Source organism: Perissodus microlepis, chromosome 4 (assembly GCF_051167445.1).
Source record: "Perissodus microlepis isolate ML-2025 ecotype Zambia chromosome 4, ASM5116744v1, whole genome shotgun sequence".
Classification (NCBI taxonomy): Eukaryota; Metazoa; Chordata; class Actinopteri; order Cichliformes; family Cichlidae; genus Perissodus; species Perissodus microlepis.
In genome coordinates, this window is record NC_140464.1 from 1,808,112 (window position 1) to 1,820,532 (window position 12,421).

Here is a 12,421-nt window from a genome sequence, read left to right on the forward strand (position 1 = left end):
GAAAAGACTCTGTGGGGATGGAGCTGTTTTCATGTGGAGTCCTGCTGTTGGCCTTAACGCTTACAGGTAAGTCTCAGCTGAGATTTAAGACTCACAATCTCATTTATTTTGCAATTTAAATGATGATACAAAGAAATTCGGCTCGTCTCTTTTTACAAAATTGTAATAATTTACAATATTGTAAGTTATAAATGGCCGTGGACACTCTGAGAGCAGAGGCACACATTTGTTCTGGTTGTAACATCAAACAAAATTAAAAGTCTGCTTTTAAATCTGTAAATTTCCTGTTTTCACTGCTACACGAACACGAAAATCCAGACGCGTCAGTTTGACTCTCCATGTTTCTCAGAGACCTGAGTCGGGCTCTTGTGCTGCTTTTACTGCTCATTACAGAACAATACAACAAGCTGACTCATGATTACCATAAACAAATGAACAAATGAAAAGAGCCACAACAATACCAGCTTCTACAATCTGAGATCTTAAAGTTAGAAGGACATCGTTTTAATACTTTGTACTTTATTTCACTAAATTCAGAGATAAATGCTAAATATATAAAGTTTAGAAGGATGTGAAACATCACAAATTTACTCAACTAATAAAATTAACAATTCATGTACATCGAAATGTCTCAGCATCAATAAAAAGCATATAATTTGTATTGCTGTAGTTTATCCTTCTGCTCATACGTTTACAGGTTTTTTTTAATGTAAGTTCTCAGTAAAAGTATCTTTTAAATATCTGAATCCTTCTCCACTTCACTGCTGACAGTTCCTGCTCTCAGGCGACTGTCCTGTAAGAGATTTGTGGCAGTTTCAATTAGCAGTCATGGGAGTGAATTCTTGTAAACTGTACCAGTTTGAAGATAAGATAAGATTTTACAGATCCCACGGCGGGGAAGTTTGTGCGTTACCACAGCTCAGGTACAGATAACAGAAGAATCCAAAGAGTGTACCAGAATATAAACTCAAGAAATACAAAATAAATAAGATAATACGATATATACAACGGTAAGTTCTATGAATGTGTTATGGATAAAGGGTCGTGGAAATATGCAAATAATAAGTCAAATATTTTGACGTTTACATTTAGGTCGGCAGGTGGCTGCCTGTCCCTGCGCCTGCTTCTGACATGAATATTTGGGGCTATTTTGGTGTAAATACTGAAAACTGCAGTTCTCTATTTGCTTGAGGCATCGAGTCAGTCCCACAGACAACTGTAGCTTTTAGATGTGTTTTATTAAAGTGAGGGCTGTGGTTGCTGTGAGTGATGGATACAGACAGCTACAGCTGCTAGCTGTCTGCTACCGTTTGCCTTCACTTTATTTAGTTATTCTTTGAAGATCGTTGTGTGAAGCTAGCCCAACAAAGCAGAATAAGAGGAAGTGAAATAAAGTTCACCCGCAGGAAACAATCATGTGAACTTTGTCCTCTTTCAGTCTGAACAGAAACCATCAGGAACTAATTAATATGTCATAGTGATGATGCCAGAGCACATTATGTACATACCAACCAATCACAGCAGATGGCCCCGCCCCTCCCTGAGCCTGGTTCTGCCGGAGGTTTCTTCCTGTTAAAAGGGAGTTTTTCCTTCCCACTGTCGCCAAAGTGCTTGCTCATAGGGGGTCATATGATTGTTGGGTTTTTCTCTGTATCTATGAAGCGCCTTGAGGCGACTTTTGTTGTGATTTGGTGCTATATAAATAAAATTGAATTGAATTGATGCCAGCATGCACTGGTAGCATCGGGCACACTGAATGAGTTTCTAAAGCGTGATGATAGCGCCGCCGTGCTTTACTGATGGTGACAGTCAGCTGCTCAGCCCTGAGGGCCTGATGGACGGGGGCTTCCTTATCTCTGTCGAGGACTGAAAGTTGATTCCAATAAAAGTTTTTAAGAGTATTTTAATTTAACATTAATTACAAAACAAGGAGAAATCAGCTGAGAAAAACAAACAAACAAACATCATCATGCCATCATGACTTCATCATAAAATAATAAAACAGATCGTCCCTGTAATCATTTAAAACATAAAAAGCAACAAAAGCGTGTTTTTCTGCTTCCTCTTACATCACAGGTCAGAGTTCAGACAGAGTCAAGCTGTGAGTAAAGAACAGCTTTAATTCATCAAATAATGCAGTTCAGTAATAATAAAAATAATACATTTTATTTTAGACATGATTTAAAGGAATCTTCCTGCTAAAACATTAATAAGAAACCAGAAAACTGCTTTCACCATAAAGTTCTTTGGTTTTCTCACATCGTGCTTTTCGACTGTAGAAGCTCCGATGTTCCCGACGTGTTCCACAGAACAAACACAAATTCTTGGAAAAGAAAACGTGACGTCCATCAGCTGATCATTTAAGAGCTGTAGACTAAAGTAAACAAGTCAAAGAGCTTTGAAGTCATACAGTTTAAAGGAGCTTCAGGTCACGTCAAAGCTTTTTTCGGTTTAAAAAAACCAGGCTGGCCGGTTTGATTCTCGGTGTCCTGCTGATGATTCATACTGAGGTATCGACACGTTGGTAGGTTTTACCTTTCACTGAATGCTCTCGCCTCAGAGGCCGTTTTCTCACATAGGTTGAATCAGAAACAATAATTATGTCACTGCAAGCAGAAATCAGCCATGGTACACTAGCATGGAACCCATATCGGTATAGACCGAGCATCACTGGTAAAAACCATATGACCATTAAAACAGGAAGTACTGTAGAGAAAAACCTCTGACTATGGAAATACAAAAGTTAATTGAAAGCATTATTTAAACTTTTGTATTTCAGTGATGTGTTAAATGTGACATTTCCAGGGTCATTCTCCTCTTAACACCACGCTGGTGAACAAAGTGTTTATTCAACGACTTCCTGTTGGGTTCGCAGATGAGTAAAAAAAGAAAGAGTTGCCCATGTCGGCCTGCAATGAGATTGAGTTTTTCATTCTTTAAATTTAATGTTTTTGTTGACAGTCTTTTAAAATCTCCACAATGACAGAGGAAGTAGCTGATTTCCCTCTGAAGTTTAATGAAGCATAAAGCAGAATGTTTTGTAAATGTTCGCATTCAAAAGTAGGCTGGTAATAGGGCTATTTGCTGTCAGTCAAACCATCAACCGTGGAAAGATAAAATCTTTAATGCCGCACTTCTTCATACCACAACCTCTCCGTACATTTGTGTTCTTACTGTGGCCTCCTGATATGTCCTGTTTTTCAAGATCATCGTTTTCTTGTCTCAGAAAAAAATAAAGATATCGTTTCTGTCTTTTGTTTGGCTTCATGCCGCACATTCCAGCCCCACCTAGAAACTCCAACAGCACGTTAAGAACAACCAGCCTGTTCAGTTCACTGAGATCTAACAAATACATCATGTCTCTGTTTCTATTGTCTCTAAACAGGAAGCAACGCACAGCTCGATGGTGAGTGCTGATAATCCATTTATTAATATAACTCAGCTATGCATGCACACACACAAGATAAGAACATGTATATATAAAATGGTTTTCAGCTGTATTATTATTTTCAATCGGTCACATTTTAAAATGTAGGAACTGACATTTCAGGGTTTTTTCCCCTCGTACGGCAGTTCTTCATCGTTAAACAATAAGTAGTCTGATGTCCCGTATTCCTCTATTCATTATGAAGAGGAATTTGAAATACACTAAGTTTTGATTTTGAATTTTCCAAAGTCTCTTAAGATGTTCCTGAAATTTGGGCTCATTGAAACGGGACAGACTGATGAGCTTTCATTTGTTGACCTCTGGATTCACTCGTGCTTTGTTTATGGGCCGACACGGCGTTATCTGGTCTGAAGCTGCTCTCCAGCTTTGAATGTTTGAGAGTAATTTTGCTTTGTGCATAAATGTCTTTGCCTACAGTTTGTGGACAAGCTCCACTTAACACCAAGATCGTAGGAGGCCAGGATGCTCCTGCGGGAGCGTGGCCCTGGCAGGTCAGTCTGCAAACATCCGGTCGCCACTTCTGTGGAGGCTCCCTGGTCAACAATGAATGGATCCTGACTGCTGCCCACTGTTTCCCCAAGTAAGCTCTCACCCTGTCATATGACCCACCCTCTTCACCTGTCAACTATTAATTAAGCACTAACAGTCAGTACTTCTTGCTATTTTCAGCACCCCATCACGCCTGACCGTTCACCTCGGATACAAGTCACTGCAAAGCACTAATACTAATGGGGTCTCCCGGTCAGTGTCACGGATAATCATACATCCACAATACAACTCCAACTCCAACAACAATGACATCGCACTGCTGCGGCTGTCCTCAACTGTTGAGTTCACGGACTACATCCGACCTGTGTGTCTGGCGGAGGAGGGAAGCAACTTCCCTGCAGAGACGACCACCTGGGTCACCGGCTGGGGCGACATCCGAGACGGCGGTAAGAACTGGAGCAGCGACAGTTACTAACCTTTACTGTTATAGTCGGATTATGATCATACTCAGCTTCTGTCAATTTGGGATCAACACCTCCTGCTTTTCTTCATTTCCTGGCGTATCCATGTGATCTTAATGAGGTCAGTGTTTGCGGTAACTCCTGTGCGCCCAAACTCTTTAGAGCAGTTTTTTCTTACTCTTGGATCTTTATGATGCAGTTGAAAGCTGAATGCTTAATCTGGTCATCTCAGGCTGCGCTGCTATAACTGACCTTAGCTTTACCCCACCTGGTAAATCCTACTTTAAAAGTTTTTATTCACCAGTAGGTAAGATATAGCATTAGCTTAATATTCCCATTTTCAGTAATCCAGGCCATTAGTAAATTACATTTTTTTAAAAATCGACATGCAAGTTCAAGTTAATGATTAATGATCAGTTTAAGATAGAATCAAGGCTTCAGGGAAAAAAGTATTTCTATGTAGGTGTCACATTCAGGGGTGGGACTCAAGCGCAGAGCAGAGTTCAATACAAGGAATGACGTTGATTTACAGAATCACCAACTGCAGATATATACAGTGGGGGAATTGAGGGGTTCCAAGGGTCCAAGGAAAAAGTCCAGGAAGGGAATCTCATTCACACTTGCTCTCCTTTTCACTCACGTTCACACAGTGGGTAGGTCACAGGTGAGGGAAAATTATACACAGGGAAAGTTCGGTTACTTTGAGGCAAAAACACACAGGAGGTTCACAGAGCTGGAGATTCACTAACGTGTCTTGCACTGTCATCCAGTGATGAGACTGTCTGCGTCCCGGCCTTAAATGTCCAACACATAATTGCAGCCTGATGAAGAGCAGGTGTGTGAGCCAAGGGCGGGAGCCCGTAAGGAGCTCCGCCCCGGCAGGGAGGTGAGAGGGGGAAGTAAACAGAAACACATGTGGCCTTGTGGAGCCGTCCAGGCAGACACGGGGGCCATGGAAGTCGGTTAGAGAGTTTCTTCTGGGCACATGTAGAGCGAGCTGAGACATACTCCCTGGTGTCTTTGGCAATAGTGGATGACCCAACACTAATGGAGTGAGCGGTGCTTTGAACACGGAAAAACAAATCCTCTCAGTGCGATTGCTGGAGAGTGTTGAGAAATAGAGAGATATTTTTAATGCGTATCTGCTCATTAGATTGTTTTATGTACTTTAATAATGAAGGCTTGTAGAGCAAGGCCACTTTTGACTCACAAACTAAGTGCTCAGCCAGACTGAAAAACAGGAAGTTTTAGTGCACAGGCATATTAATAGATAAGACACAGAAAAGAGGAGCTTTGCCATATAAGCAATGTTTGAAACTGTGTGACGTGCACAGTACAGAAATAACACCATGTAAGACATATGTGGAGCTAAAAATGTTAGAGATCCTGCAACTGGCGTTTGGGCTGTGCAGAGGTCTCTCTCTTCCGGAAGATTATTGAATAAAAAGAAATATAGATGTTTTACCACACTGAGTCGGTTTTCTCTGTTCTGTCATGGGGACAAAAGAATCGGGGTTTAATAAGAGGGAGAGAGAGAGGCTCAGACACATGGGTTATATCGGTAGGTGTTGGCCAGATAGGGTGTGAACATGGAGTGGGTTGGGCAGTGTCTCTAAAGGAATATTCAATTTATCAGCGAGGGAGGTGTCCATGAGCACAGAGAGAGGATGGGAGACAGTTTAAACACCTAATTTAGCAGGGAAGAGGAGTCTTGGGGAGAGCCTCGTCACTAGATAGATCGCCCACCAATATTCTCTCCACTACTGGTGGGCGCGCCCTTTTGACAGTACCGGACAGTTGGAAATGGAGTGACCCTTGCGGCCGCAATAAACACACTCACCAGCGGTGAAACGGCGTTGGCGCTCCGCAGGTGAAAGCCGGGAGCGTCCCCCTCGCCGGGCTCCGACTCACGTGGTCCCTGAGTTGCTGTGTAAGCTCTGGGAAGCCCCATGTGTTCGCAACCCACATGTGCAAGCGAGCTCCGGTGTGCGCGCACACGATCGTCCTATTTAATACACAAAAGCATGAGGGCATCCGGAGAGGAAGGAAGTTCAAGAAGCATTAGTTCATTTTAAATCTCATCATTAATGTTCGTCAACTATGCGCTTTTTGAGAGCCTCCTGCCCCCACTTCTCCTGCTCCGCCAGCCCTGTTTGAGGGCGAACAGTCGCTGGCCAGCCGCGGCTGCGGTGCCCTCCTTATCAAACACACTTTTATATTTATTTTATTTATATTTTATTTTTTTAAATATTTTTATATTTTTCCAGAAAGTCAGCAAAAGAAATTTTGGGGGTAGTCTGAAGCACAGCCTGTGCCCATGTCAAAGCACGGTCCTGGAGCAGCTGCACGATATAAACAATCTTTAGAAAACACTTGTGGCTGCTGATGAAACTGATGAGAGCACTGAGTAAGAAATCCGGCACATTTACCAAGTTCTCCAGAAAAGGATCTAGGTGTGGGAAGGAATCTGTCAAACAGAACAGGTGTGGGTGCGGAGGCTGACACTCTTACAGTTGGAGCTGGTTCGACTGGTGGAGCTGCGGCTGCAGGTGGAGGTGGAGGTGGAGGTGCCAGCAGAGGTGTTAGCTGTGCCTCAGCTTGTTTAAGGATTGAAAGCTCACCTCTGGTGCGAGCAAACATTTGCTCATGGCGCTCCAAAATTGCTATCAAGGCGGCGAGGATAGGAGCGGAAGCTGCTGGGTCTGCTGAGTCCATTTCATTGGCTGGATGATTCTGTCACATTCAGGGGAGGAACCAAGCACAGAGCAGAGTTCAATACAAGGAATGACGTTTATTTACATAATCACCAAGTGCACATATATACAGTGGGGGAATTGCGGGGTTCCAAGGGAAAAATCTAATTTACACTCGCCCTCCTCTTCACTCAAATTCACACGGCGGGTACCTACGCAGGGTCCAGGAAAACTATACACAGCTATGAGACTGTCTGCGTCCCGGCCTTAAATGTCCAACACATAATTGCAGCCTGATGAAGAGCAGGTGTGTGAGCCAAGGGCGGGAGCCCGTAATGAGCTCCGCCCCGGCGGGGAGGTGAGAGGAGGAAGTAAACAGAAACACATGTGGCCTTGTGGAGCCGTCCGGGCAGACACGGGGACCATGACAGTAGGTCTCTGACTTTGCAGGAAAGGTAAGTAAATACATTTTGAAGAGCAACTAAAACAGCAAATTTAACAGAAGTGAGTGAATGAGTGTACACAGGCTACAAGTGTTGATCCTGATCTACCAACTCTAACGATAGGAAAGATAAATATATAACAGTATCCAAGCATTTTCTTCACACGTGGTGGATTCATGCCTCAAACTGCTCATATCTGTTTGGTTTTTTTCAGTTTCCCTTCCTTTCCCTGGGGCTCTACAGGAGGTGAGCATCCCTATCGTGTCCAACACCGACTGTAACGATGCCTACAATGGTAGAATCACAAGCAACATGATCTGTGCCGGCGTGACTCAGGGAGGAAAGGACTCCTGCCAGGTGAGTGTGGGTCCATATGAACACCTACAAATGAGTCTGAAGCCACGATGTAAAGCACCAATCACAACGCAGACAGTGGAACCTCTGAAGGACCCAAAATATGAAACATGTATTTGTTCACACTTTTGTCGTACTGTAAAGATCAGTTTGACTTGACTGGGTTTGTGTCCAGATGTTTTCATCACATTGAAAAACTAGCTCAACTTAAACTGTCTGAGGAATCGGATTATTTTAAAGGTATTAACATAAATTAGATAAATAAAATTAAGTGTAAATGCTAAAAAAACAGCGTAAAAAACTATGTTATATAAAAATGAACACAGTAACAAGAACTATAACAATGTTTACCGTTGATTGATTGATTGGTAATTTATTTATTTATCTTTTTCATACAGAATTTAACATTTGTGGGGGGGTTTTGTGTAAATTGTGTCTCGCAAATGTTAGCAAATTCATTTGACAGACTGATATTTACACACACACACAATTATACAAATATAATACATTTATATTGTCACTTTTTACACAGATGTAAATATATCCATATATGCATCCACATGGCTGCTGGTGCTATAACCACCATGTCTGATGTGTGCAGGGTGACTCTGGAGGCCCACTGGTGGTTAAAAACAGCTCCATTTGGGTCCAGGCTGGAGTAGTGAGCTTTGGGAGAGGCTGCGCTCAGCCCAATTTCCCAGGAGTCTACACTCGGGTATCACAGTACCAGTCCTGGATCAACAGCCAGATCACCTCCAACCAGCCGGGCTTCATCACCTTTGTACCCTCCTCGGCTCACTTCATCTACCTCTCAGTTCCTCTGCTGCTCTCCATCCTCCCCATCCTCTTCTCTCTCTTTGTCCTCTCATAGGAATTCATCATTTCTGCTGAATATCACTGGAAAAACTGTATTTTCATCATCAGTTTCTCAGACAACAGAAAAATGTTCCCTGAAGGCTCAAAAGTTCACACTTGTTTCCAGTTCACTTTGCTGTTTTAATAACATTAGACAAAACGGGAATCCTGGGAATGTTTGGTTTTATTTTTGTTTGTCAAGTCAATAAAACAGATTAAAAAACAACAAATCCCCCCCCCCCCCCCCCCCAAAAAAAAAGATTGATTACTTCCATTAAAAACAATGCTTACATGAACTTAACTGCAGAATAATGACCCTTAAACTTTTAAGTATCACTGATTAACAATGCATATTTATAAAAAATAAAATATTTTACGTCAATAGAGCCTGAGCACTGTTATAAATACATTTATTTTGAAAAAGAAAATCAGTCTTTAAATGATTTCAAAGAACAATTTGAAAAAAGCTTTAGAAGAATTATTTTATATTTGATTAATGTTTTCGTTGAATTAAAACTGTGTCATCCATCACTTTCTATTTCTATATCAAATAACAATTAAAAATGTAATTTAAAACCCCGATATGATAGAATACATCAAAAGGAAGAAATTAGCAATGCCGTATAATAACTACAACAACTGTTATCTTGAATATGTTTGGCTAAAACACTGGTATAAAAAAAACTATTAAGATTAAGATTTTAAAATATATTTTCACAATTTAAAGACAGAATATATAAAATATAAATTAATAAAATGACATTTTAAAATGTAACATTTAAAAAAAATCTTATTGTTGTATTCTTTGATTTTTAGAATTTAATATATAAAATCAACCAATGATTATATTTATAATAATAATAATAATAATAATAATAATAATAATAATAATGGATTGCATTTATAAAGCGCTTTACAATACCACTATTGATCCACTCTCACATTCACACACAGGTGGAGGCAGCTTGTAGCCACAGCTGCCCTGGGGCAGACTGACAGAGGCGAGGCTGCCATATCGGCCCCTCTGGGGCACATTCTGAAATGATTTAACTCACTTTCATGTTATTTGGTAATTGGTAAATGGCCTGTATTTGTATAGCGCTTTACACATCCAGTCATCCACACATTCACACACTATTTACATTGTGCTCAATCAAACACGGACTGTCTCAGAGCAGTCGAAGCAGAGAGAAACACTCGGAGACAGCGAGGAGGAAAAACTCTAAATATGAAGGAATCTCAGACAGAACCAAGCTGATCTCAGACCTGCACAAACACAAATCAGTCTTTGTACAACCATGATGAAGAAACTAAAGCCATTTTATTGGCTTTATTATCTCTTTTTATCTTTCTTTTCGTTGATTAACTTTAATGTTTTAAAATGTTTGAGCCAAGTGCCAGTAACTGTGATTTTCTGTTTAAGTCCAATAAACAGGAGGAATATTTACTATTATTAACTTTTGCACATCTTATTAAAATAATCGGGGATATTTGTGTGGCCTGTGTTTAAACCTGCTGCTGTTTGTTTGGTATGTTAGTGAAAAACTGTCTGGCGTGATATCTGTGCTCTTTTATTCTATTAAATAAAACATATTTTCCTAACGTGCAGGATTCTGTGTGCAGCTGTAAAAAAATGTATTGTAATTATTTCATTCTGCATGATAATCGAGAGGATGTGGGACTTTGGCCTTCATCAGACTAACTAATGTTACCTCGTAAACAAAGTCGACCATTGGTGACATCATCATGTGAGCGGCTCCTGGCAAAGAGCAGAAACTTAGATAAAACCTCACCCATCATAAAGTGACGTGCAGCAGCAACAGTAACCAAAAAGTAGTGGCTGACCCTGAGCTGTGCTCCGCCTCCCTCAGTGTTTCAGTTTTGCATCTCATGACAGTCACAGTAACTACAGTCAGAGGAGGAAGATGCTTCCACTGAACACAGCTAAGCCCACACTGCCACACACCCGCTATGTGTGGAACCAATTTTTAGTGAACCCTCGTTTTTCAACATGAGGCCCTGTGGCCAGAATTGGCCCCCCAAAGCCTCTTGGGAAGGACGCTGGATAGCTTGAGAAAATGTGAAGCGTCAATTTTGGAGTTTTAACGGCATTTTCATGCATTTCACAGTTCCTTCCATGCAGGCATTCATACATGTCATACAGTTACATGACCGAAAAGTTGCTGTTTTGTTTGTTTGTTTTTTAGACCATGGGTCTAAAAATAAAAACAACAACAATAAAAAATAAAATAAAATTGTGAATCAAGAAAAGCTTTCTGGGCAGCTGTCAGAACTTTATTAATAATTTCACACATTTCTGCATCATGTAGAAAAACTGGGACACACTGATGAAATGATGTTTCTCTCTGTCAAACGGAGACATGTGAGGGATTAAATGTGCAGTGAAACGTCATCACACAGGCAGGAAGAGGAAAGCATCACTCGTCCAGCGAGCGTCAGCTGACTGGGTCCTCCATGTTAAATGAGTTGAACCTCTCTCTGCAAATAAGATACTGCTGCTGACCTCAATCTGAAGTAAGGCTGCAGCTGTCCATTCTTTCAGTGCTCAAGTAATCCATCGATTATTCCATCGATTAATTGAGTAATCAAATAAGAAATGCTTTTGTGTTATTAATGAGCAATATAGAATTATCAGAGGACAAAAAGCAGGTCTTTGAAAATGAACTTCTAACTGGTTTCCACTTTAAAAGTTTAACTGAAAATAAAATCTTTCAAAAAAATGCTTTGATTGTATGTACATGTCATATTAAAATAAAATGTATTCTTTTAAAGAATGTTTTTAAATTAATACAGTATTTTATATTATTTGACTTTTAATCTGAAAAATGTTGTGAAAACCCTAACACTGGTCTAGTACACCTCACGACTCTCCCTGTTTGCTGCTTCCGTGTAAATATGCCGTCAGCCTTCATTAAGCTGTATCATCTAAACATGAATCATCTTTTAATAAGCTCCTGGAGCCTGGTGCAGATGTTTCTCTGTAAACGAACAGCGGTGGATGCAAGTTTGTTTTCCTTCATGTCGGACTTTGTTCATCAGCTGCTTTGATGAAGGACGCGCGACAGTTTTTCCCAGTAAAAGTTTTAATGGTGATCACAGGAACAACTGCTGTTTTCTTCCACCACACCTGAGTTTACCTGTTGTAAAAGGCTCCGCCTCTTTGCTGTTCTCGGTGTGTACTTGTTAAAGACTTGTTAAACTGTGGGTTTTTGTGTGGCCTTCATACTTTGATGCCGTCTGTGGCTCCGTGTTAAATAAACTGTTTGATGTTTTGCGGATCATCAAAATCAGATAAACGTCATTATCGATCACAGAGCTGTGAAAATGTGTCTGAAACGTGTCTCTGAGTCTATTCAAACAAGAAGCTCCACACAGAAAGATCAAATGTCGTTTCGAGTGGTTAATCACGTTAACAGCCGTTCTTTATTGGTCCAAGCTGCAGGGACTCCATCAGGGTCCTGATGAGGTGAAAGGTCACGTATGACTGTGCTGATTTATGATTGGCTGGTTATTTTGCACTGATTTGTTTTGTTTTTGTAGATGTAATCACGGTTTGGGACGGCGTTCGTACTCCACGTGTCTGTCCATGGTAGGTTATGAAGGTACGAAGATGTTTAGATGACGTATGGCCCTCTCTGCTGGCCGTTAGCAGAGGTT

At 40.9% G+C, this 12,421-nt stretch overlaps 1 protein-coding gene across 1 annotated transcript; it reads left to right on the forward strand.

Annotated features, from left to right (window-relative positions):
• On the forward strand, nucleotides 1–8,985 carry LOC146387960 (serine protease 33-like). Its single transcript, XM_084925012.1, has 6 exons — nucleotides 1–66; nucleotides 3,386–3,406; nucleotides 3,866–4,028; nucleotides 4,118–4,383; nucleotides 7,749–7,891; nucleotides 8,490–8,985. Exons 1-6 carry the CDS (start codon nucleotides 18–20, stop codon nucleotides 8,757–8,759), a joined length of 912 nt encoding a protein of 303 aa, XP_084781138.1. The 5' UTR covers nucleotides 1–17; the 3' UTR covers nucleotides 8,760–8,985.
• Nucleotides 8,986–12,421: the final 3,436 nt, after the last annotated feature.